This window comes from Pyxicephalus adspersus, chromosome 1 (genome assembly GCF_032062135.1).
Source record: "Pyxicephalus adspersus chromosome 1, UCB_Pads_2.0, whole genome shotgun sequence".
In the NCBI taxonomy this organism is placed as follows: domain Eukaryota; kingdom Metazoa; phylum Chordata; class Amphibia; order Anura; family Pyxicephalidae; genus Pyxicephalus; species Pyxicephalus adspersus.
The window spans coordinates 166,035,591-166,063,116 of record NC_092858.1 but is presented as its reverse complement, the minus strand read 5'-3'; the positions used below and the strand labels follow the sequence as shown (position 1 = coordinate 166,063,116).

The 27,526-nt window shown below is 38.7% G+C and overlaps 3 protein-coding genes across 3 annotated transcripts in view; 1 reads left to right on the top strand and 2 right to left on the bottom strand.

Moving 5' to 3' along the window:
* Positions 1 to 423: 423 nt before the first annotated feature.
* LOC140321554 (carbonyl reductase [NADPH] 1-like) lies at positions 424 to 9,029 on the bottom strand. The gene is made up of 3 exons (XM_072398274.1): positions 8,652 to 9,029; positions 2,852 to 2,959; positions 424 to 1,146 (listed from the first exon to the last, which is right to left on the bottom strand). Exons 1-3 carry the CDS (start codon positions 8,938 to 8,940, stop codon positions 710 to 712), a joined length of 834 nt encoding a protein of 277 aa, XP_072254375.1. The 5' UTR covers positions 8,941 to 9,029; the 3' UTR covers positions 424 to 709.
* Positions 9,030 to 10,526: 1,497 nt separating this feature from the next.
* Positions 10,527 to 18,979, bottom strand: LOC140321553 (carbonyl reductase [NADPH] 1-like). Its single transcript, XM_072398273.1, has 3 exons — positions 18,620 to 18,979; positions 14,064 to 14,171; positions 10,527 to 11,402 (listed from the first exon to the last, which is right to left on the bottom strand). Exons 1-3 carry the CDS (start codon positions 18,906 to 18,908, stop codon positions 10,966 to 10,968), a joined length of 834 nt encoding a protein of 277 aa, XP_072254374.1. The 5' UTR covers positions 18,909 to 18,979; the 3' UTR covers positions 10,527 to 10,965.
* Positions 18,980 to 21,734: 2,755 nt separating this feature from the next.
* Positions 21,735 to 27,526, top strand: part of SETD4 (SET domain containing 4) — a 15,271-nt gene continuing 9,479 nt past the window's right edge. The window contains exons 1-7 of the mRNA XM_072420300.1: positions 21,735 to 21,833; positions 22,078 to 22,244; positions 22,526 to 22,625; positions 23,896 to 23,991; positions 25,275 to 25,370; positions 25,449 to 25,486; positions 26,415 to 26,503. Coding sequence (XP_072276401.1) covers positions 23,925 to 23,991; positions 25,275 to 25,370; positions 25,449 to 25,486; positions 26,415 to 26,503 — 290 coding nt within the window. The 5' untranslated portion in view covers positions 21,735 to 21,833; positions 22,078 to 22,244; positions 22,526 to 22,625; positions 23,896 to 23,924. The remainder of the gene's footprint in view (positions 21,834 to 22,077; positions 22,245 to 22,525; positions 22,626 to 23,895; positions 23,992 to 25,274; positions 25,371 to 25,448; positions 25,487 to 26,414; positions 26,504 to 27,526) is intronic.

Below are 27,526 nucleotides of genomic sequence, written 5' to 3'. Positions count from 1 at the left end.
ATTTCACAGCTTGCAAAAAATGGTTATCCCTGAAATGAATGAACCTGATTTAATAAAGTTCTTCAAGACTGGAAATGATAGACTATTGTGGGAGAACCTGAGTGATCCAGCAAACTTTGAATAGATTTGGCCCACAATTTAAATATTTTCCATCTAAACCAATGATTTTTAGAAAATCTATTCCAGATTAGCAATTTCTCTCAGGTTTCCCCATGACAGTTTATCTTCTCCAGTCTTGAAGAACTTAAGTTAATCAGGCCCAAATGGTCATTCTGTTGTTCTTGAGGAGGCAGCGGCATTGCAAGACGTTTATTTGGGCACTACATGCAGCACTCTTGCTTCCTGTGCCTGCTCTAGAGACTTGAATTGGTCCTGTTAGAACAAAGCACAAAAAAAAACTAAAAAAAAAATAATTAAAATGGGTTGTATCTCCAGTCTTGGAAAGCTTTAATAAATCTTACATTGATATATAGACAGAACATACTATTTGTTTAATACATCTATGTTTATTGCAGGTAAAAAGGTTTATTAGGTCTTTACAAAAGAGTATATTCTGCAATATCATGAGAAAAAAGTGAATAAGAAATCTCTTTTTGTATTCTCTTGATTGACTGATGGAACCCAATGCTTTCCCAATTTAATCTGCAGTAATTAATTTTGTTTCATCACACTTTAATAGAACAAGTTACTCTAAAATTGTCCAACATTGTCACCAAGTTACAATTTTCTTCTCACTGACTAGTTCCCCATACGGTGATTCTGAACCAGTTGGTAAAAGAGCAAGATAAGTCGGTGTCTCGGCTCCTTGGTCTGGAGACTTGGGGGCATTGGGTCCGGCCATATCAGTCCTCACCCAGCCCGGGCAGCATGCATTCAGGACAATGCCATCTCCTTTCCGAGTTTCCTTCAGCTGTCGGGCTTGGATCCTGGATAATACAGTGACTCCAATTTTGGACACCCCGTAAGCAGATTCTGGCCAACCTTTGTCTTTGTGGATTCCCTTCTTGGCCTGTTCCACAAAGGTCTCCATGAGTTTCACCAACTCATCCTCAGTAATGGTGTCACTGCGGAATGTTGCTTGAAGTTCAGGACTGCACTTTACAAGAGACATGTGGCTCATCATGCTGGATACATTAACAACTCGCCCTAAAAAACAAAAAAAAACAACTTTTGAACTGGTAATTATATTTAGAGTTAGGCAGCATGGTGGCTCAGTGGTTAGCCTTTGCAGTACTGGGTCCCAGGTTCAAATCTCGGTTAGGACTGTATCTGCATGGAGTATGCAGGTTCACCTTGTGTTTGTGTGAGTTTCCTCCGGGTACTCCGGTTTCCTCCTACATTCCAAAAACATGCAGTTAGGTTAATTGGCTTCTCCCCAAAATTGACCTTAGACCATGCAAAAGACATATTACTGTGGTAGGGATATTAGATTGTGAGCCCCTTTGAGGGACGGCTAATGACATGACTATGGAGTTATACAGCACTGCATAATATGTTGGCGCTGTGTAATAATAAATATATTATAAATACAATAATAATAAGTACAATTTGGAAGCCAGTTAGTTCAAGTCAGGATACAGCACACATAATTAGTTTAAATGTTTTACCATTGTTATCAGTAATGAAAGCAGCCTCAGATTTTACAATTTGGATTTTCAATCCTTGGCCAATCTTTACCTTTGCCTTCTGGGTCTCTTTGTAATCCTGTATCTACCCTCAGACCTACCTGTCTGGTTCCTCTCCGATATTATAATTCCATTTCTTTTTTTTTTTCTTGTTTGCTTTTGTATTTGCTGTTTTACTGCATGTGTGCTGCCATCTGTTTGTACTTTGCTCACTATTACTGCTACTTTGATTATATTTGCACTGCCTTAGAATGTTCGTCTGGTCTTGCTATGTAATATGAAAGACATTTCACAACTCATATAAGCAGCTTTCCCAGCTTTATTAATTTGATCCTACCATTTATACTTAGATGGGTAATGCAATCACCTAAATCCGATAACCAGGAAAAATTCTAATTGTCCATGCAGGGAAAAAATAGTGCCTGGGATAGCAGGTGCCAATTTTTGATAATTGTCCATAAACAACATAGAAGGAATGAAAGTTTGTGAAACCACTTTGTTCTAATGACCAAATCCAATCACCATGGTGCAAGGAGACGGGAACAGGTGTCAAGTTTTGCATTCAGGACTGGGTCACCCACAAGGTGATAAGCTATAAGTATGGTGATAAGCCCTAAGTAAAAGCCTAGGGGTCAGTGACCATCCAGGGGCCTGGTCCCAGCAAGGTTTGCCATACTCTGTAGTATTGACGTTGTCAGTAAAGCTGATAGACTACCAAGGGCCTTGCTTGGTTATAATCCAGCTGATTAACATTGCAAATGGTGTAAATTGTTGTAAAATAGATAGGATATCAATGTAAAATAACATTTTTTACAGCAATAGTCGCCAACCAGTGGTCCGCAAGAATATTCTGGTAGTCCACGGCTCTTGCCGGTTTGCCCCCCAGCAGGGTCAGGAGAAAGACCCCATTGGGGGACGCACCAGTCAAAGCTGCAGACCATATCAGATTGTAGGCTCAGGGTGGTGGGCAGGTTGTGTCTCTGGTCGGTTTTTGGTATCATGGGACACACCACTCTCTCATGTGCGGTCCAGAGTCCCTGCATTTAGTGGTCCGTAGGTCCAAAAAGGTTGTCAACCACTGTTACACAGGATATATTGTACATAAGTTCTTCTTGCAAGTTTTTATTTCTGGTTACATCAATTACACATGGTTCCAACACTGACATCAGTGACATCTGGAGACAAATAAAACCAGGAGAAGGCATATAGGACAAATTCCAACTTACCATTTGGTTTAATGAGAGGCAGCAACTCATGACAAATATCTCTTGTGGCAAAAAAGTTGGTCTTCAGTGTTACTTCAGCTTGTGTGCCGAATGGGGTTGTGTCAGCAGCTGGAAATTTTAAAATAGGAACTTTATTAGCACATACAGCATTACTTTTTCAGGAAATGTTCACATTTAATACATCTGTGTGTACCATTTTCAGTGGCATCCTAATTTAATATACAGGTACCTATATTTCCCATCCATGGGCCTGATTTATTAAAGCTATCAAAGGCTAGAGAGGATACACTTTCATCAGTGAACCTGGGTGATTCAGCAAACCTGGAATGGGTCTGGTCCAGGATTGAAAACATTTGCTAACAAATAGCAAATTACTTTTAAAAACTCCATTCCATGTCTCTACACTTTGCTGTGAATTTACATGGTGTCCTTGTGTCTAAATGTGGCTAGTTGACTTGGGGGGGGTTTAAATTTGTATTGAATTGATACTACACCACTGGAGGACTATTAAGGTGCAATCTATTATATTTTGTGGGGGTTATCATTATTAATAACCTTATTATTATTATTAATAAACAGGACTTATATAACACCAAAATTATACGCAGCGCTGTACAATAAATAGGGGTTGCAAATGACAGATACAGACAGTTACACAGGAGGAGGAGAGGATCCTGCCCCGAAGAGCTTAAAATCTAGGAGATGGGGGAAGGAACACACAACAAGAAGGGGGATATGGAGTGGTGGGAAGTAGTGGGGGATAAATTTATTTTAATATATCCTGGTCTGTAAGGGTAAATAAATTACTTCAAATAGACCCAAAGCAATTTACTGCTACTTTCAGTTAATATTGTCAATACCAACAATGTGTTTGTGATACAGTAACGTATCAACTCTCATATACACACAAACCCAAAAGTGTATCCATTGCCAAAACATTGGTTTTACTGTGGATACTGCAAGGGGTTTATACTTGTAGTGTGTTTTTTCAGCACGTGATTTTTTTTTTTTTCATTTTCTTTTCTACTGTTACCTGCAGAACAAGTTATCCTGCAAAAGTGACTGCTATAGGGGTTGGAATAAATTATATGCTTGCAATGGTTTGTCGGTGCGTTAAATACTTATAGTCGATCTCAATATTCAAAATTTATCACGGTAATGATCAAAAATATCACTGAGAAAGTGAACAGTGAATGTTTAGAAATAGACAACTCTGTCCACTGGGTAAAATGTTACATGATTTCACTGCAGGACAGTATTGTTACCCCATTAAAGGTAGCTAAAAACAAACATGGATCTTTTGGCAGGGTTAACAGGTAAAAATGGGTTAGGAGGGACTCCTGCTGTATTAGTTTTTGTTCACTTCAGCCTTGTACAGAACAAGGCAGCTTGCCAAATGTCTTATGGTTTTAGTTTACAATGCAGTTTGTTGGTTTGTGCTGTACTGTAATCAGTATGAAGAAAGAAAATACCACAATGCATGTTAAACGTTCACCAACATGCATGTGTTATGCACTATTGTATATGCAAACACCTATTTCTAGGCAGACTGCATTCTATGTGCAATTTTCATTTTAGTTCTTGGTTCCAGTTGAAAGATTATGAGAACTATTCCTATACCGACAGGTTCTAATTTATTCTGATGATAATATCAAGAAGATTAAAGTGTGTGCAAACTTTCTGGATAGAAAGAGCTTTTTTGGAGTGTTAAGAACTTTTTGTACACATTATTTATAAAGCGCCTACATATTATGCAGCGCTGTACAAAGTCCATAGTCCATATGTCACTAGCTATCGCTTCAAGGGGTTCACAATTTAATGTCCCTACCATAGTCATATGTCTTTAATACAGTCAAGGGACCATTAAAGGGGGAAGCCAACTAAACTAACTGCATGGTTTTGGAATGCCAATATATAGAGGGGTGGAGAGCCTTTCAATAAGGCTAAATGATTGTCCTTTAATACTAATCAGGTGTCATAACATATCTCTAGCTGAATGCTTGTTCTGGGTTATTCATTCACCAAGTTGCAAATGGACAGGGATAACAAGGATACTAGTCTGGATAACAAATGTCCCTGATTAGTAGGAACTGTCCACATCCAAGTCCCTCTGTCCCTCTTTCCTTCTCAGCCCTCCTTTTTTGGTTGTATATATCTGCAACATATTTTTGGAACAAAGCCCCAATGACTTTTTGCATGTTCATTTTTCATGTTCCAAAAAGGGAACATTTTTTGAGAAAGAACATGAAAGGCGTGAGTACGGTAAGTGTTCTCTTGGATTGGATGTTCATACCTCCCAAATGTCCCTCTACTGTAACCAAATCCTTTTGTCCCTCTTTTGCTTTGATGTGTGTGTGTGTGTGTGTGTGTATATATATATATATATATATATATATATATATATACACACACACACACACAGTATGTCTTTCAACTACTAAAGTGTTATATTGCACCAATCCTTGCCTTCAGTCTCCGTATTTGGAAAAGACAGAATTAGGTAGTGATATAAAAAAGATGATGATGGTTTAACCAATCATGTTTTTGTATTCATTTTTTATGGTTGGTGTACCTAGGGACATGGCAGGGGGTATTCTCGCTGCATTTCTTAGGATATCTAGAAAGTCCAGCATATTGGAAATTGTGATGCTGCAAACAAACTATTCTACCAAAGGAGGTCATACCTCTACTACACAACTGAACAAAGCACTTTCCCTGAACATGTTACTCCAGGGATTGAGTAAACGATGTTCTTTTAGAGCTTCCACGCTAATAATTTGAAAAGACCATGCTATGCAACAGTCATTGTCAACCTTTTCAACATGGGGAGGCCTTGAAATAACATTCAGATCTTAGGCTACGTACACACGTGCAATGGTTCTTGTCGACGAACGATCGTAATGCAAATGGAGGGAAGAGAGCACAGCGGGGTGCTACTCTATCGCACTCCTCCCTCCTTTTTCCATAGAGCAGAACTGTGCTGTATGTACAGCTCCTTCATGCATCGTGCAGTCATTTGTCGTTGGAAAGGATCGTGAAAGATTGCACATGTGTATGTAGCTTTAGGAAACCCCTTACAATAATAAGAATATCCACCACTAACAATACAATAGCGTGGTGGTAATTTGGAAGAATGCCTCACATTGCTGACCTTTGGGAAGAATGTCACCCTTACACCCAAAAAAGATCATTTGTGTAAGTGGTAAATAACCCAAGAGACACAAATTATTTATTTCTTAAAGAACCCCTAACAATCTCTGGGGGAACCCTAGTTAGGAAACAATTCTTCACAATTCCACAACCATCAAAACTAGTCTTCCTTTTTTACAAACCTGGCCACAAATGTGTAAGGAAAAATTTGAATAATGATTTGCCCACAAACTATACTTCTAGATCAGTGGTCACCAACGGGTGGTCCATGAGAAACTTTTGGTGGTCCACAGAAAAATTTGGACATTATTTGCAATTTTTATGTTTTATTATTAATAAAAAAAGTAATAATACAATAAATTCCTATATTCTGGATGACAATTTTCGCCTTTATATTGCACTAAATTCACGAGCTGTACTAGAGACGGAAAAACAAAGGAGGCGCAGCGTGACGTCAGTGTATTCCTATGTTGTATGAGGGAACCATTGCCGAGCCGTACGCTTCAGTATTGTTTCCACCATTACAACAGTCACCCCGCTCCGCCAATACCGATTCTCATCCGATTGTTTTATTTTTTTTGTTTATTTCTCAGATGCTCTTTTAGGTAAGTATGACCTTAGCTGTGTATTTTCTTTACTGTTACATTTAATGGCATCACATAATTTGATGTTGATAACTATCATTTCTTGTTTGGTCTTAGATTGGAATGAAATAAACCCAAAATGAGTGAGAAAAACCAAACAAATATTTTGAATTTCTTTAGTAATACCAAAGATAATGCAACTAATGATAATAGAAACAATAGTAATACTCCACTTAGCCATTAGCTGATCAATGAATCAGAACCTCCTTGTCAGCACCATTAGGAAGATCATTATTTTACAAATGTATTTATCTTTTTACAAAAATTTATATGAATGGTCCGCAGGATTTAAAATAATGAGTTTAGTAGTCTGTGAAGTCTGAAATGTTGGCGATCGATGTTTTATATCATTAAAAGAACAATGAACATGTTGAGTGTGGATGGGACAATAAGGTCTTCTGACAGAAGGAAGAATGATGGATAGATTTGCTTATTGCATAAAGCACAAAATGAATGATGAGAAATACAAAATATTAAAGCCCTGTGCATGTATGACGCAAACAAGTAACTGAAACTTTATGTAGTGAGGGTGGCAGGTAGCTTATTCTGCATTGGTGGGTCTAATGGTGCCAACATATAGGTCCTTGCCACTACCACTCCCATTGATGCAGAGAATTCAGCTGCAGCAGGATTGCTATGCAGGACACAGTATGGCATCTACATGCATCTTTCAGTCTAGCACTGGCTGGATGGGGCACATCAAACATGCAAGCAGGGGAGGGTTTTATTGTACATTTTAGGGTTTGTTAAGACAAGTGGGGGTAACAGAGGTTATTGGGCAGCTCCTGGTGGTTGGCACCTTGTCAGCTACTTGGATGGCCCAATTGCTCATCCTAATAAACCAACATTTTAAAGCGGGCGGCAGCAGGCATACTAAACCACTCTCTACCATTCCTATTCATTCCCTTTAGACAGCCACGGGTGAAACCCTACATGGCCAATTTTTCACTACTGGAGTCTCCAGAAGTTAAAAAAAAATAAACCTCTCCACCTCCTTTAGTCTAAATAACTGTAAAAAGGTGTAAAATACCCCAAATTGATTGAATTAAACAATTTAGCATGTTCACTTTGCAAAGTGACTTTTCACTTAGATGAGATGAAGCTAAATTAATAAATAATAAATAAAAACTTTGAGTTGTTGAACAAGCATTACTATATACACATTAGAAAGGACATTTCTTGTGATTGTAACATTTTGCTAGCATTGCCTGTTTTCTACTGAATGTTAAAAATATTTCTATAACCGATTTGATTGCAAGCTTTAGTTCTATGCAGTTGTTAGGGGTTATATGTTACATTTTCATTGTTTCAGAGTTCCGTTTATAAAGCGTTAACGACTGTATCATATTATTGTATTTATAAAGCACAACAATACTCAAAGCAAGAGGAATTATATTCAAATGAGCGAGAATTAAAGAAGCTGGTAGGAGGTCATCCATGGTAACAATGTCCCTTCCTCCATGGGCTGAGATAGGGAAGCTTTTGCATCCAAACACACAACAGAACCGGGTGATGGGAGGTGTTCCAAACTTGTGATTTAAGGATCATGAGCATGCTAAAACAGATCTGGGTTTCCATTGTCATTACTGTAAGCAAATGTTCTTTGATCTGGAAACCTAGGTAGTTTATATTTATCAAAAGTGCAAATTTGATTCTGTGATTTGTTTAATATTATAAAGGAAATAGAAATATGCTTTTGCTATAATTTTTTTTTTTTTTGGTGCTAACCAAGAACACAAGCATGCATGCAACATGGTAAAGACAAAAATGTAAAAGAAGAGGCTGAATGAGTTATAAAAATATATTAAGAAATAAATACACTTTGTTCTAAGGTTTTATAATCTTTCTAAAGGTACCTTTGTGATATAAAGCATAAATAGATCATGATAATAATAAATTATATATATACAGCCCCAGGGGGATTCTTCCTTTATTGCACCTGTTGCAAAATGCCATTTAGTGATAATTAGATCTTCTGTACAGTGTCAGACCCATGCAGGACTCACCTTTGAATCCAATGCCGGCATTATTGATCAGCACATCCAGACCTCCATACTTATTCTTTAGGAAGTTGCGCAGAGCCCGGATGCTGTTCAGGTCATTGATGTCCAGTTGGTGGAATAATGGGGACAGTCCTTCCTTTTCCTTCAGGGCCCGCACAGCGTCTTCTCCCAGCTGGGGGTTCCTGGCTGTTAGATAGACATCTCCTTGGAATTGCTTACACAATGCCCTGACTATAGCCAAACCTATTCCTTTATTGCTGCCTGTGACCACTGCTACCCTTACACCAGACATTGTGCAGTCTATGGATTGTTTTTTGCAAGCAGTCGATGTTGTATAGAAAGTTCTAGGACTATCAGCTCCACCCAACAAACAAGAAGGAACTGAGCCAAACACTAGAGGCCGTAACTACAATGCTGCTTCTGTCTCCTGATAACAATATTATTATTATTATTATTATTATGTATTTATCCTGACTCATTACACAGCATTCTCCATATTCATGTTACTACCTGTCCTTCAAAGGAGCTCATGATCTAATATCCTTAGCATAGTCATATGTCTGTGCCATATTTCAAGGCCAGTTTTGTTTTTTGGGGAACATACAAACTGCATACAGGTGTCTTACCCAGGAATCGAACCTGGGATACTTAGCCACCTCCCTGCTCCTGCCATCTAGAGGTAAGAAAGAGAACTACTAGAAGGTATGAACAAGAACATTTTAAAACTTACCCAGACTGCTAAAAAGGTATTTTAATTATGCCTTAAAAGCAACATTTTTCAATCTGGGGAGCTGGGGAAAATGGTTAGTATACAGAAAACCAGGAAGGGATTTTTATTATTAAAATGTTGGAAAAACTATACAAGACAAACAACCTTTGCTGTATAAAAAAAATATACAAAAATATAGTACCAGCAACTAGCAATTAACTAATGCAGATTAAAATTTAAAATACTTGAACGGGTGGGGGGATGGACCAATTATGGCTGAAAACCCAAACTGGTGATACAGTGCTAGCCGACTTACATCTAGTAGTCTTCGAACCTGGTTATTTCTGCAGTCCAAGCACGTTTTAATTTTTGCTCATTTTTTTGTATGTAGTGTACAGCTCAGCTTACAGAATGCATCAGTCAGTTCTACATGACCAATGATATGCCATACAGAGTGCAGGGGTCAGAAGTATGTAACATACAACACAGTGTACAGAGCACATCATTTAGAAATGTGTACCATGGTGCTCATTGCTAATCAAAAGGTAAAACTTGTTGGTGATCAGTGGGGGGGGGGGAAAAATATCCTGCATCATTGGCCAGTAGTAGAAATAAATGGCTGGTAATTATTAATAAACAGTATTTGTATAGCACCAACATATTATGCAGCGCTATCCAAAAAAAGGGGTTGCAAATGATAGACATACAGACAGTGACACAGGAAGAGAGGATTCTGCTCAGATAAGCTTACAATCTAAGGGGTGTTATGAGATGTGGAAGGTCTGTATAAAGTTTTAGAACTGTTCACTTTGGCAGGTCCGCCAGGTTCTGGGAAGCATTGCAGAAAATGTCAGTGCTTTATGAATTTATAATAATGATAATAACATATTGCTAATGTGATCATTGAAGCATGTACACACATTCTTCAGGTTTGTGAGGTCCAATTGGCACCACGGCACACAATAATGTATTGCCATTAAACTAATAAAACACTAAAGTCTTGTTTTTGATTTTGCATTTAAAGAAAACTCAAAGTTCTCATTGGTCATTTGGGGATTGGGCACACTAGGGACTGTAAAGTGTTATTAAAAAAGCTAAACGTGTTTTCAATTGTGATCTTTGTCCATGAAATCAAGTTTTATGGCATGAAAAATACAAAAAAGTCACAGTTCTAGTAAATTATTTATTTCTACAAAAAGGTAGAGGCAAGGCAAGTTAATTCACATCAATATTAACAAGTGTTTTCACAGACTGAAGCGGTTCCCACAGAGAGAAGCAGTTATATGATATACAGCCGTAAACTCATTACCTTCCATGGAAGAGCAGAGGGCTATGTGCTGTCTGAGCCTTTTTATGAAGTCAGCTGGGTTAGGAAAAATCCCCCACCAGAAACACCAAGAAATAACTACAGCTATGTCCTCCAAAACTGACCATATTTCAGATCAGACCAAACAAACCTCTACCGTGGAAGCTAATGAGCTAAAGACTGTTTATCCCATAAACCCCATCCCTAAAGAAAATGACTGTTCCAAACAATTTTTTTTAAGGCCTATTAAAGATTAAAAGGACACATTTAACAATTCACCTAAATATATTCAGAATTGGCATCTACCAGGGCACTACTTTCTTCTCACTGACAAATTCACCATATGGTGAATCCACAGACTCTGGTAGAAGAGCGAGATAGACTGGGGTCTCAGCACCTTCATCAGGAGTCTTGGGAGCATTGGGACCAGCCATATCGGTCCTCACCCATCCCGGGCAGCAGGCATTGAGGATGATGCCCTCTCCTTTCCGGGTCTCCTTCAGCCGACGTGCCTGGATCCTGGACAGCACGGTCACTCCTATTTTGGATACCCCATAGGCAGTGTTTGGCCAGCCTTTTTCCTGGTGGACTCCGTTCTTGGCATCTTCCACAAATTTCTCCATAAGCTTCGCCAGCTCTTCTTCAGTAATGGTGTCACTGCGGAATCTTTCCTGTAACTCGGTGCTGCACTGAGCCAGAGCCCTGGGGCTGACCATACTGGACACATTTACCACTCGGCCTGTTAGAAGACAATGAACAAAACAGAGGAATGGTATAGGGTTTAATCAGAGGATATTCCTAGTCATTTTCATGTCATGTTAATTATCATGTGTACTGAAAACACTAAAATCACTTTCCTAATGCCACCAAAAGCCTTAACTAACTGACACATAGGGTGCACTGTGACGGTGTCCTGCAGAAAACAGTAAACTGTTGCTTCACCAATTAGATTATTACTTATGCCACATCCCACCGTGTAAATATAGAAGTCAAAAGAGTGACGTTTTTGGCAAATATTACTTTGACCACACAATTATTTTAAAAAAGGTTTGTAACATCAATTTTTTTTTAAATTACATAAAATTACAATTTACAACAAAAAAGAACACTTATCAAACAACTGATGATAGTTGGTTACTTACAAAAGGAAATATTTTTCAACACGTCTCACAGACATCTCATTTGCTTCCTCAGGAAAATACCATGAGACCTAAAGGTTTTTATCAATGGATTCCCAATTTGTAAAACATTCTTCATAGAACATATACATTTCACAAAAAACAGAAACTAAAACTAATACACATACTAAACCAATTTTCTATTGGGATATAGTCATATAATATTTCCTCCTCTCTCAGCACTTCATTGAAGCTCTCACCAAATACACAATTGGAGCTTATACCCAGTAATAATTAAAAGTAATTAGTAAAACACTGCTTTTGATTTTTAGTTGATAGTTGCTGATTTGGTGGCAAATTTGCTTCCTTCCATGTCTATTACTGGGTGAAAGCTCCAATAGTGTATTTGGTGGGAGTTTCCATGATGTGCTGAGAGAGGAGTTAATGCTGATCGACTATATCCCAATAGAAAATTGGTTTAGTATGTGTAATTTGTTTTGGTTTCTGTTTTTTGTGATATGTATATTTTCCATGAATGTTTTACACATTGGGAATCCATTGATAAAAACCTTTAGGTCTCATGGGTATTTCCTGAGGAAGCGAATGAGATGTCCAAAGTTTCATTGGGAATTAACCAACTATCATCAGTTGTTTGATGTGTTCGTTTTTGATGTAAAATGTTATTTTACTCTGTAAATGTTTTAAAAAAAATGATGTTATAAACCTTTTTAAAACAATTGTGTGGTATAAATGTTATATGCCTAAAATATCCCTTAAAGAATACTCTTCTGGTTTCCTGCAGAATGAAGCACCAAGACATTATTAGCAGATCCTTAAATTTACATTTTTTTCACAGGTCTGCTTTCCGTGCTGCCGTCTCTTTCCCAGCTAAAAGACATCCATGCACCCAACTAACCACATGATCAAGACAAGGCCATCTTCTTCCATGGCTCAATTTCTGACACTTGTGTACCCATTTTAGGTCTTTTGGGTGGTGGACAGGGGGCGGCATGGGCGCTCTTACTAGTCTGTGGATATGCACCCCTATATGAAGAAAGCAGCAATGCACTGCGTATTAAAATACCTTTTTCTTAATGATCAGCATTAAAGTAGACCTTTTAGTTATGCAAGCTTTTGTTCATATGGTAACTTGACTAGCTTAACTGCTTTAAGTATAATGTCTAATTATTCAGCAGCAGAGTCCCCCTGAACCTGTAATGATATCCCACTGAAGTGGCTTGTCTCTGCCTGGATAACCGTAGTGAATCCTTAGGCTGACCCAGGCACACATATTGGGAAGGCTGGGTAAAGGCCTCGGGGAGGTGGTGGGTAATCAGAGCAAAGTCATAGAAAAACAGGAAAGGACTAAACACTCCTTATATGAATAGGATCGGGGAAGGTGCTCTATAATTCAGGTATAAAAACTGGGAGCAATGCTAAACAATAATCAGCTGTATGCCATACAATAGCAATGGGGTTCATAAATGAGAATTCAACTCCACTGGCTTCTTAGGTTTGAGAAGTACAATGCAATTTATTGTTCTTGCAAAGAAAGAAAAAAAGCTGGGTAGAGAACCTAGTCTCGGGACCAGTAAAGTTAACATGTGATTTCTTCCTATTCTTTCTACCGATTACAGCAGCCTGCTTTTTGGTATTAAGCGATATTGCAATAAATCCCATAAAACTCTTTTTGTTATAAATCCTTTGTAAAAGAAGCTGTGAAATTACTATGTAGGACAGGGGTTGGCAAACTCCGGCCTTTAGGCCAGATACGGCCTAGCCGGTAGTTCGTTCCGGCCTAACGCCCCCTGGCCGATCCGGCCCAATGCCGGCCGGCAACCCGCAGCAAATCCCCTATTTACTGCGTCCGGCATTGATACTTCCGCTGGCGCGGTATAGAGGGAAAGCTCCCTGAAGGTAAATCCCGCTCCTCTGCAATGCATACAGAGGAGACAAATTTCACTTCAGAGGGAGTTCCCTGGTGGTGGCCAGGACATTAGGGCGGGACCGGCCTAGTGTGCTTCCGCCCACCCCATAAATGGCCTAATGGCCATAAAACTTTGCTGACCCCTGATGTAGGAGAAATGGGCCTATATGAATGTAGTATGCAAATATGGCAGAAAAAAAAGTGTTGTGATATCAGTTATATCTCCACGTCTTTGTTGGCTCACTTCTTTTGAGTTGTAATAAATGCTGAGATACCATAGTATTTTTCTTTTATAATTGTGCCCTACCAAATAGTTATTCCTTTAATATTCCACAAACCTTACACAAGAACTTACCATTGGGTTTAATGAGTGGGAGAAGCTCATTGCAGATGTCACGGGTGGCAAAAAAGTTGGTTCTGAGAGTAACCTCAGCTTGGGTGCCAAAAGGGGTTGTGTCAGCAACTGGAAAAAAAAAAAATCATATTTGTTAGTAGTATTTATGTAAGTTGTTCAAATTTTTACCAATTAAAAACTTAACCTAAAAAAAAAATAGAAATCATCTAAAGGAAATCATATATAGAAGGTAAATTCAATCCCTCAAACCAACACAGAAAGATCTGAATCTGACCTCCAGCCCTTCCTTCCAACTTGCACAGGTTCTGCTCCTGGGCTGAAATAACTTACTTTCTGATTTCATTGTGTTGCCCTGATGTAAAATACAAAATATTAGTAGGGGAGATAAGGATTATTCCTTCTAAAGGCATGAACTAATATGTGCTGCATGCAGATAAAGAATTGCATGCCCATGTCCAACTAAATGTTTATACGGACACATACCCCCAGGGGAATGCGCTGGTGTCCAAAATCCTAACCTTGACCCATCAATCAGAACCAGTCTATTTAGAGGCACAGAGGCAATTTCAAAACCAAGAACCTCCCCAATTGGGGTACGGGTACCCAAAGCTGATTGGACAAAGAGGAAGAGCAAGCAGGTAGCTGTTCCACATCCCTACCCAATAAAGTTTAGCATCATCAAATGAATAGTACAGTGTTTCTCAACCAGGGTTTCTCCAGAGATTGTTAGAGGTTCTTTGAGCTATGACCAATTTGTAACTCTCCGGTCAGTTTAAGCGACCCCAATGATCTTTTTGGTAATGTAATGATGATATTCTTCCCAATGACCAGTAATGTAAGAGTAAACCTGTCTAATGATATCCACACTACTATACCGTGAGCTGTAGATAAATAGAAAAATAGTAATAAATATAGAAAAGGATCGCTGAAGACCTGAAAGTTATCTCAAGGATTTCCCCATATTAAAAGGGAAACACTGAGAAACACTGGTCCAGTGAACAAAAGATTATCACTCTCCCCTGAAGTGCTCTAAAAAGTTACATTTTCTCTTTTTTCTCGTTTTTTTATATTTTATTTTTAGAGCAAACAGCCAATATGTCACAGTAAATCATTTTATTGTTTTTGTATTTGTTAAAGATAAACCATGAATAAAACAGTCTTCTGTGTACTAAGCAAATTAAAAACTATTAAAAAGACAGACTGTTGTTGCACTGATTTACCAGTGTCTATAAAATTACTGCTAATCTGTGAAATGTAAACCAAATAATTTCATTAACTGTAACATTGTGGTTTATATACTCATGTGCCCATGTAGATCTTTGTTGGCAAGCCTATCGGGACGGCAGTGTTTTGTGAGATTCCATAGCTACAATCCTTGGGGCATTTCCTTTCTTGCATTGGTTTGTATTCACATAAATCCACAGGGGGTCAGTTGGATAACAATGTTCCACAATGGTAAACTAGATGGATTTTCATACCATACCAAATACCATAGTTTACCATGGCAGAATAAGGAATCGAGATATTAATCCCTTAATATAACATTGTACAATTTCTTACAGTGTGTATTTGCACAAAGTTTCACCTATTCTTCACATTAGATTTTATTATAAAAAAGTATGAATCATTATTGTTTCTTGTTGGGGTTTTTTCTTAGTGATGGGTGTAATTTCAGTATTTATTCATGTTCAAGGAGGGAATGTTCCCTTGCACATATTTTGATTTATTTCGCTAATGACAGCATAGGAATGCAAACACGATCTGGATGGAGCAAAAGGTCAACAACAGAGCCAAATAGCAAATACAAATACCTATAGGCCTATGCCAGACCCACTACACTGATCATTTCCTACCCTGAGCTCCTGGATATTGGATGAAAGGTTGTACTAGAGAAGGGGTGCCAAACTCTGGCCCGCAAGGTCATTTTGTTTGGCCCCCCAAGGATTTGGGAAAATGAATGGCATCTGGCCCGCCTGCCCCCCAATGCCTTCTGCAGCGATTGATGCCGCTACCAAAACTCACGGCATCACTCGGGTCCACAGAGCTCTATAGACGCAAGTAATGCCAGGAACTGCATCCCCGGCATCACTCGCGTCTATGGAACAGCCGTCTGCTTATGCATTGGGCAGTTTTGAAGTCCCAGCATCACTTGTCTTCTGTTTCTCCTCTGAGACCGGTCGCTATTCCTAGCTCACAGCAGGAGAAATAAAATTACTCAGATGTGCAGGAAACCAAAAATAAAGTACTGTGTGAAACGTGTGAAACCATCAAAAAGAGATGTCACTCTTTTCTGTCTCTTTTGTAAATAACTTTCTTTTTCTAACAAGAGTTTTGAAGATATCAGATATGAGCACATAATTTATACATGTGTAACATTCATTTGTGTCATGCCATCTTTATTCAAATCTATTCAAGAACTATAGCTAGGGGCCAATTAGTGCTTACATTGCATTGCCAAGTATTTCTTGTTCCAGATTGCATGTTAAGAAATAACTCTTTGTTCTCATATAAAAATGTTTTATATTTAATTCGAAGGAATTACTTTCTATTTTTTTATATAAATTTCAAGTTTGGCCCCCAACTTGGTCTGAGTTAATTTAATTAATTTCGGCCCTCTGTGTATTTGAGTTTGACACCCCTGTACTGGAGGAAAGGGGTATAATATTAAACAGGATTTATATAGTGCCAACATATTACATAGTGCTGTACAATAAACAGGGGTTGCAATAGACAGACAGATACAGACAGTGACACAGGAGGAGGAGAGGACCCTGCCCCGAAGAGCTTACAATCTAAAAGTAGGGGAAGTCTCACACAATAGGAGGGGAGATGAAATGAGCAGAAAGTAGGAGCAAGCTGAATAGGACAAGGAAGACCATTCTAGAGAGTCGGGGCAGCTCTAGATAAGTCTTGTATCCATGCGTGTGATGAGGTTATGAGTGAGGAAGTCATAAGTAGGTCATTGGAGGAGCAAAGAGAGCGGCTGAGGTCGTTTTTTTTTCTATCAGGTCAGAAAGGTAAGTGGGACAAGAACTGTGTAGGGATTTGAAGGCAAAACACAGGAGATGAATTTGATTCTAAGGTGAAATGGAAGCCAATGGAGAGAACTACAAAGAGATGCAGCAGAAGAGGAGCGGAGGGAAGGATGGATGAGTCTGGCTGCAGCAATCATGATAGATTGTAGAGGAGAGAGTCGGGTAATGTCAGCATTAGGTGGAGTAGTGCAATGAGCTGCAGCTGTCCAGGAAAAGATCTGAGTGAATGTAACTGGTGAATGTAATGTCTCTGCTTTCTATAATAAGTAAATATCAGGATGATTGATAATTATTACTTACATATAAACAAGAAAAAGATTAAAGGTATTTCTTGCAGACTCACCGCATGCATTGTCTGTTTTTCTACTTTCACGATGGAAGCATTTTGTTAAAGTTGACTCATTGGATTGCAAGCATTTGTTCTATGAAGGTAACCTTACTACATAGCTAGCATCATTTTACCTTCTACGTACCAACGGTTGTAAGACTTTGTTTTCAGTAGTTGACTTGCAGTAAGCAGATGCATACACCAAATGCTGAATACCTTTAACCCTATTCAGTTAATATGTGAGTTAAAGTGTACCTAACAGACCATTAACACTTTGCCAGTGCTGGAAACATTCACCTTCTGTAGTTTTCCATGGGGTAAGGAGGTCTACAAAGTACAGCTAAAGGTTGAGATCTTTATATTTTTTCCCTGGTTCATTTGTATCTTCCCATTATTATTCTAATGACAGTAAAACACCCTGTGACATAACCGGGTCTATGTGCTTCCTTATGCATTGCTCAATCCTAATACTTCTACACCAAATAATTGTCACCTGGGTACTACATTTGCACTTGATTTCTTTCTGCAGAATTTGGATTAGCAGACTGTGTAATGTATTGGAAATGGAAACAATTGTCTATGCTGGTTTTGGCACTCAGGGCTGATTGTTATTAGATCACAGTTTAGGTATTTTTGATCCCTAGTCTTGCAGATTACACAAGTAGAGTAAATTGTAGCACATCACGGTATCCACTCTCCTATACAGTCCCCTAATTATTCAGTAACGGGGTTATGCTATCATTTAGGTGCATGGGCAGTTGGCACATTACCAAAACCAATGAATCCTGAATGGAAACCTGCAAGGACAGAAATGCAAAAACCATTGCTATGTTGGTGCAGGCATTAGGTTTACCATCCAGGAAGAAACGACTTGGAACAAACATGCAAGACCGGTGTTTAGACTCTTCAGACTTCTCCGCTGCATGCTTGTTCCAGGTCAGTAGCGAGCAGTTAAAGGATCAGCATGACAGTCTGAGAGCTTGCATCCTTAAAAACAAGTCAGCTGCCACTTTTTTGATTGTTTAAAGTTGATATTTTCTATTTTTTATTAGTGCACAAGATGTGTAAATATTTACAGATCCCTAAATACAGCACCAGGTATCAGAATACTATTTGAATTGCCCTGAGTGTTGCAGTTTTTCTTCCATTGATATTCATCCATCTATACTGCGTCAGATTCATGCAGGACTCACCTTTGAATGCAATGCCGGCATTATTGATCAGCACATCCAGTCCTCCATATTTTTCCTTTAGGAAGTCACGCAGAGCCCGGATGCTGTTCAGGTCATTGATGTCCAGTTGGTGGAATAATGGGGACAGTCCTTCCTTTTCCTTCAGGGCCTGCACAGCTTCTTCTCCCAGCTGGGGGTTCCTGGCTGTTAGATAGACATCTCCTTGGAATTTCTTACACAATGCCCTGACTATAGCCAAACCTATTCCTTTATTGCTGCCTGTGACCACTGCTACCCTTACACCAGACATTGTGCAGTCCTGCAAGTGATGTACAGTCTATGGAACTCAGCTACCTTCTGCAAGAAACTGATATTGCATGGGAAGGTCTATAATTGTCAGCTCCACCCAGCAAAGCAAGCAGGAGCTCAGCCATGCACTAGAGGCTGCACCCACCATGCTTCTTCTGTCTCTCAGGAACATTCTGCCATCTGGTGGTCACAAACAAAACTGCCAAAAAGTCTTGACAGTTAAAAACTTCTGCAGGATGAAAAATCTTAATTACTGCTGTGCCTTTATGTCAGGGGTTCTTTAACCAGAAAAAAAACTTAACACATCTTGCTCCCACAGCTTTTCTAGGTTCAGGATTTTTGGCTATCCTAAATGACATGGGCAAATTCAAAGAACTCCCACGCACCAGAGTTTATTCTTTCCAGCAGTGAGGCGTGTAGAGAATGTACACCTTTAGTTAGCATAGTTTGTAAAAGAATGTGAACAGGCAGGTAAGTTTGTTTTGCCTCAAGTGAAAAAAATGCAAGCAGGCAGGTTCTTTATTGAATAAGAGACAAGTGATATCTTTTCTGCAATAAAACAAACTTACCTGTCTGCAAACTTTTTTTTTTTATGTACACTGAGCTGTTCATGCAGAGCTCAGTGTACGACCCATCATACCTGGCTGCAAGGAATAAATAAACTCCAGTGAACATGTGCAATACCATACATCATTCCACCCAGGCCAATCAAGATGGTCAAAGAGTATGAACCTGGAAGAGGACTGGTTGGAAATGTAAAAAAGTTGCCAACAGGCATGTAAGTTTTTTTTATTGCAGAAAAGACTTTGCCTATCCCTTCTGAAACCTGCTTGCTGGTAATTATTTCATTTTTAAGTTTAGGTCTATTAAAATTCTGCTTTGATTGTTTATTCTGAGAACTAAGGAACTTGTATTGTAAAGTAAATCAAGAAGAGAATTTTAACCAAAATGCTGGAAAAGTTACACAAATAGCAATGGTCGTAAAATAAAATAATGTTAATAAAAATTATCATAATAATATAAAACACACGTTTAAACAATATTCATCATACATTCGTGTTGGTGTATATGGGAGGATTGGTGGGGGGGGCATCTATTACACAACAACGGGGGTTCAATCTATGAAAATTGATATCCTTTTGGTATTATTTTGGAATAGACAATTCCAGCTGGTGCCTATTTACCTTCTAGGTTTGTCCGGGTCAGTTCTGCACCCCGCCTAGCACACGTTCTACATCCCCATAGGCACCTGTATTGTCAATCCTAGTGCACAAAGCTTTTACACCAGGACAAGGATACGTATTTGTAGACTGGGTCCAGTGCTTTATCATTATATCTCCTGAATAATCTATATGCAGGATGCCATAGTTCCCCGTATCAGTTTAGGAGACTATTATGGAAAATTTGTACACACTTCGCAGTACTGTTTGCTGGTCTCTAGATAGTATGTTTTCTTTTAGAATGGGGGGGGGGCACAAGGGGCCACTTGCTAATGAATGAATTGCTTTGAATGATAAACAAGGGTGATCTTGCCTCACTGTTTTACGTTATATTATTTTATACTATTTTTAAGTTATCAAGAGCTAGACACAATGACTCATGTGATAGGGAAAGTGTTTGGACTGCTACGGACAAGGACTCATGTGATAGGGAAAATATTTGGACATCTAGGGACAATGACCCGTGTGATACTGAAAGTGTTTGGGCTGCTGGGGACAATGATCCATGTGGAACAGAAAGTGTTTGGGCTGCTGGGGACAATGACCCGTGTGATATGGAAAGTGTTTTGGCCGCTAGGGACAATGACCCATGTGATATGGAAAGTGTTTTGGCCGCTAGGGACAATGACCCATGTGATATGGAAAGTGTTTTGGCCGCTAGGGACAATGATCCATGTGGAACAGAAAGTGTTTGGGCTTCTAGGGACAATGATCCATGTTATAAGGAAAGTGTTTGGGCTGCTAAGGACAATGACCCATGTGATACGAAAAGTGTTTGGGCCGCTAGGGATAATGACCCATGTGATACGTAAAGTGTCTTGGCTGCTAGGGACAATGACCCATGTGGTAGGGTAAGTGTTTGGGCATCTAGGGACAATGACCCATGTGGTAGGGTAAGTGTTTGGGCTTTGGAAGTGTGTGGTATCAAAAGTGTTTTAGCCGCTAGAAACAATAACCCATGGAATAGGTAAAGTGTGTGATTGCAAGAGACAATGACCAATGTGATAGGAAAAGTAAGGGCCGACAGGACAATGACCCCTTATATAAGGAAAGTGTAGGGTTGCTAGGGACAATGACCCCTGTTAAAGGAAAGTGTTTGGGTTGCTAGGGACAATGACCTATGTAGTAGGGAAAGTGGAATTGTGAGCATACCCTTGCAATTAAAGGGCTTCTTCCACATAGACCATTTTTTGTATGTAAATCCATAATGTGTAACTAGGGACCACAACCTACAAACCTCATGCTATAAGACATCCCATCTCAGTAAGGCAGTATGGAGCCAATTTACTATAGACTCTTCATAAATTTAGACTGTGTAATTGCTATATTATCCTGTAAAAACTGATTTAATTTTTATAAATTCAGTATAATACTGTAACTGGTACTTATTATAATACCAGCAGCAAATGTAAAATAGTATTATGAAGTATTGTTATGAAAACAAAATCATAGGGAAAATGGCCGCCTCCTGCACTGAGGACACTCTGAGTAGAAAAAGGAGATGGGATGTACCTCTAGTGTCGGTGATGTCATATCTGCAAACCAATAGTGTCCTGCGCCTAGAGCAGTAACCCGGAAGTAGAAATGTGTCTCTCACATGTGGGCTTCTTTTCCTCTTGTGCAGTGTGTATACAGCATGGTGATGTGCTGTGTCCGGGTATATTTCTCTCTACATTGCATCAGAACATACACAACCTGTCATTAAGGTACAATATGCATTGTTGGTGGTTTGCTTATTTATTTTTTAACCACTAAACATGGTAATAACAGCTATTGTGTAGATTACCTATCATACAATAAACATAAAGAGACCCTGTCACCAGGCAATTCATTTTTGCAATCTTTGAATATTTGTACATGTTATGTTTCCTTGTATGTTCTTTATCTATAAATGTCTCCCTTGAATGGACATATCCACAATATATTTATATAACCTGCTCTGCATTTCAGGAACGCCCGTGCTTCTTCTATGAAGAGTCTGTACATCTCACCTTATATGAAACCAGAGGACGGATAAGGTGGAGACTGCTGCTGGGTGCTGCAATCCTGGATGTGACATCAGCAGACTCTAAACTGATATTATAGTATTCCTGGCAGCTACAGCAAAGGTTATCCAGGTTGGTAATGGGAGGGGCAAAGGAGCTGGGCCAGTGCAGACAGATAATCCTAGAAGCTGGTAGACGTTATGCTAACAGATTTACTTTTTCTCAGTTACTCAGATGTGCTAGCAAGCTCAATGAATCCATTATATAGATCCAAAACTGCAAAAAAGTCATCTACACCAGTTAAAGTAAAACTATGAGAAACTTTTTTTCCAATTTTGTAATGGAGTAGGATTGGGATTTATGTGAGAATGTTTTGCTGAGTGTGTTTTCATTGATGATATTTCCTGTTGTAGTCACAGGTGGCATTCAAACAGAAAGCAAGAAGAAAACCCTCCAACATTGACATGGAGATTGATAATAACCCAACCAGCTATTAGATTGTAAGCCAACAAGGTCAGAGCTCTTCTGTTATTTGTTGTAATTGCTTTATGTTTTGATATACAGGTAGTCCCTGGGTTAAGGACATTTGACATACAGAGGATTTCTAGATACCAATGGGGCTTCCCTGCTCCCTCGTGTGCAGCACAGAGACTTGGAGGGGGCGGTTTGCCTGACTTGCAGAAGAAATCTTTTGCTAAACACAGCTGAGACTGAGCTCTTTTGCACACTTTTGTAACTCTTTAATGACCAAGACAAACTCTGCAGCTGTTTCTTTTTGCATATCAAAGCACAGCTTACTGCAGGAGTCAATTAATGTCTAGGCTTCATAAAGTCTTTTTTTTTTGCCTTGTTTGTGATTAACTCACAGTGAGACTTTTATACAGTAACTGACACCACACTGCCTAAAGTTATGTAGAGACAAACATCTGTCCCAATTGCATTTATTAAAACAATGTACCTGTTCCAACTTACATAAAAAATCAACTTAAGAACAAACCTACAGTCCCTATCTCGTATGTAACCCGAGGACTACCTGTACAATGTTTGTATTAGTCAGTGTGATATTTGTGTTGTTTGTCAGCTCTGTACTATCTTTGCATGTTTTGTCTTCTCCAATCTTTGTTCCATCTACAGTTATATGATGCATTTGGCAGTCCAGTACATCGCATTGCATGCTGCTCTTGTAATAGACAGCGCTCTGGTAAGGTACATTTGGGTGCTATTAGGAATGAAGCCAAGTGCATCAATACATGTTCTGTGTGTTGCAGCATCTTGGATGCATTTCTACAACACACTATTGGGAATGATCCCTTATTATTTTCAATATTATTACACAGTATTATATAGCGCCAACACATTATGCAGTGCTGTACAAAGTCCATAATCATGTCACTAGCTGTCCCTCTAAGGGGCTTACAATTTGATGACCATAGTCATATGTCTTTAATACAGTCTAAGGTCAATTTTTGGGGGAAGCCAATAAATCTAATGACATGTTTTTGGAACGTGGGAGAAAACAGGAGTACCCGGAGGAAAAGCACGCAGACATGGGGAGAATCTGCAAACTCCATGCAGATAGTGTCCTGGCCAAGAGTCAAACCTGGGTCCTATCACTGCAAAGGCCAGAGTGCTAAACTCTAAGCCAATGTGCTGCCCACTAATGCCCACTGCCTTTCCCACTAAAAAGAAATCATTCATCCTGAGTTCTGTAATAAAATGTGGAATATATTTATATAAATAAATTATTCTTCATTTCAGGCATGCCATTATTCCTTCTATACAGGGTCTATACATCTACCCAATAGAAAAAATATGAAATCAAAAGGACGCACAGGCCGACGGAGGAAGCGGAAACTCATGGAAGTATCTGCAGGTCTCGGTAGGCTCTTGTTCTATAATGTTGTTGGAGTAAACGGTAACTACGTTTTCTACCATTTTCCCTGACCAACCTTTCTGTGTCTGAGATCTTCACCAATGGTCACCATTCAGCTTTAGTTCAACTTTGATAATCTTCCTGCACACAGGCAGGTATGCAAAATTTTCAATTGTACTGTGATCTGTGAATATAGTAATTATAGGAGAGGTTCCCTAAAGATGATAATTTTTTTTTCTGAGGTTCCCACATGTTATAAAGGTCGAAAAAAATCTTCTATAATCTATTCTCTCAATGTTCCCATACAACAGCAGCTCCATTAGGGCAGCACTTTCACACTATATGGACTGTCAATATACTGCACCTGACCCAAATTGTTCCGGCAGAATATGAATATATTTTTTAGACTGAAAACAAAAAAGCAAAAATTTGCATTTAGATTCAATGCGTTGCCCACATCTACTAAAAAGTGTTTACTAAAAAGCCACAAAAGGTGTCAATGCTGATTTTACTATATTATGTCAATACATTATGAAGAATATCTCTGTCAGGGCCATATTTTTCTTTCAAGACTAAATCTAAAACTAAATCAGAGAGGTGCAAAGGAAAAGATTTCCTAGCTTCCTTGTTGAAGCTTTTTACTTTTAAAATACAGGAAGTCCCTAGGTTATATACGAGATAGGGACTGTAGGTTTGTTCTTAAGTTGAACTTGTATGTAAGTTGGAACAGGTACATTATTTTAATGAATGCAATTAGAATAGATGTTTGTCTCAACATATTATTAGGCAGTGTGGTGTCAGTTACTGTAAAAAATTCTAACTGTGAGCTAATCACAAATAAAGCACAAAAAAAACACTTTATGGAGCCTAGACATTCATTAACTTCTGGAGCAAGCTGTGCTTTGATATGCAAAAAGAAACAACTGCAGAGTTTGTCTTAGTAATTAAGGAGTTACAAGAGGTTGCAGAAATGGAAAAGACTACTTCTGCAAGTCATGCAAACCGCCCTTTCCCCCACATCAAGCCTCTGTCCTCCACACAAGCGAGTAGGGAAGCTCGTTTGTACCTAGGAGGTGTTCGTATGTCAGATGTCCTTAACTGGAGGACTACCTGTAAAGTAAAAGTTTGTTTTAAAACCCCTACCTTACATTTTTACTTTTAGCTCAGGTTACAATATGAAAGCTGATACCTAACTGGGTCCTACAGACAGCCCCACTATTCATTTTTCAAATGGAGTTGCACTGTAACTTGTATGTATTGCATTACGTATATATACTTGTTTCTTGTAGTGAATCAAAGCTGTGACATCCGGTACATTCAGCTGAGAAAGTGGCTGAAGAACAGAGGCTTCCTTGACAGCCAGCTGAGGATGGCACATTTCCCTGGTAAAAGTTTACAGGTGCATGCTCATTGAGATTGAAAATGAATACTTGCAATGGTTCACCCTGGTGTTGCTTTTTTAGATACGGGTAGAGGTCTGATGACGACACGTCTACTGCAGGTCTGTGGTTGATATATTTACACTATTTGGCATGTTTTTCTCTTGCTCTCTCGCCACATTTCTGTACATATCTACATACACCTTTAATGAATGCATTCAGGTGCATGAATGCATTTAGTGTGGAGCAACTCAAGTCTCCTGCACCCTGTCCTTATCCTACTGAACACTTTCATATTTTATTTTTTGGAGCCACATCTTCTGATCCCACTTAAGTATCTGACTTCACAACTGAATTGGTTGCATTTCTTTTTGACTGATACATTACTGATTACCCTTATAACTTCCTTCACCAGTTTTAATATTCACTGGTAACTGATACTTCCCCTGAAGAAGGGAGTCGTTACCAGCAAAACGTGTTGGGACTTCTAAGATATCAGTCCAAATATAGGACATGGAATGTAACAATATCCTTGAATGTTTTCCTTTCCTTTGATCATTCTATTCCTTTTAATGAAAATTATGTTGTAGATAATGGGATGTTTTAAAAGACATTTTTTTATTGTAATCTCTTATTACAGGCAGGGAAAAACAATATAAAAAAAATGTCTTTAAAATACACCAAATTATTATCCTAATAATAATGCTCTTTGCACAAGTTTGGTGCAGGTTGGAAATTAATTCCCTGCTAATAATAAATTATATTTAGTTATTTGACTCATAGAAAATGAAAGATTTTGTGTCTGAAGTTGAGGTTCCACCTTTACACTCTCCACATGCTAGCAATGCTGAAAGTATTTACACATTACCTATTAAAAAACACATTTTTCTAACGGATTGAAAACACATTTTTCTCAATTTGTAGATTCATGAGACTTCTTTATTTAAATTACAGAACATACAAAAATACAAATACAACATACATAACTCCAAACAACCACTTTACATTTGATAAATTAAGCTAAAATGGTTTAAACATTTTTCTTCTCAGCCAGAAGATCTGATCATTTCCTTACCAGAGTCCTGTCTGCTTACTACCGAAACAGTCCTGAAAAGCTACCTTGGTGATTTTATCAGAAAGTAAGTATTCTATGAGCATAATGTCTTTTAAACGCATGGCATTTTGACATTTTAGTTGTTTTGTGTAGTTAATTACCTGGTGTGGATTATATCTTTGGAAGCGTCTAAGCATGATTAGGAAATTAAATATTAAGAAGAACCTGAATACTTTTATCATCATCTGTCCAATATACTTATATAAATCACTTTGCTGCAAGTGTCTTGTTGTTTGCAAAGACCTTTCTATAAGTTTTCTTATTTAGATTTATCAGGGCCCCTTCTGCCTTCATCTATGTACAAATCCACACAAAAGAGACCTTGATTTGTATATGCAGTGTTTAACCCAGATGGTCCCTGTATTGTGATGCAACACTTTAGTAATTACTCAAATACAGCCGGATGGTGCACCCAGCTAGAATGGGCTGGGGAGGACTCTGACATGTATACAAGCATATATATACTGTGTGTATATACATATACACATTAAAATATGGCATCCAAAGTACTATTATCAATCAGCCCCATTGCTTTTGGACATATTCTGCAAATAGATTTGGACTTTCCTGCAACCTGGAGCTCTGCTGCTTCCTTCTTTACTGCCTATCATTAATCATAGCAAGGATTTGCTGCATTACTTTTTGACAACCTTTAGATTTTGTAATTTATTTACCATATATGTACATGGCAGGTTCTCTTTTGAGGCCTTGATACATCTGTCAGATGTATATATAGCTACTGACAGATTTACTGGATTGGGAGAAATGGTGGCAAATCTATAATTATTATTACACAGTTTTTCTATAGCACCCACATTTTATGCAGCGATGTACAAAGTCCATACGCACGAGCTGTCCCTCTAAGGGACTCGCAATCTAATGTCCCCACCAAAGTCATATGTCATTAACGTAGTCTAAGGTCAATTTGGGGGGGAGCCAATTAAACTAACTGCATGTTTGTGTGGGATGTGGAAGGAAACCGAAGAACCTGCAGGAAACCCACACAATACCGGGGAGAACCTGCAAACTCCATGTAGATAGTGTCCTG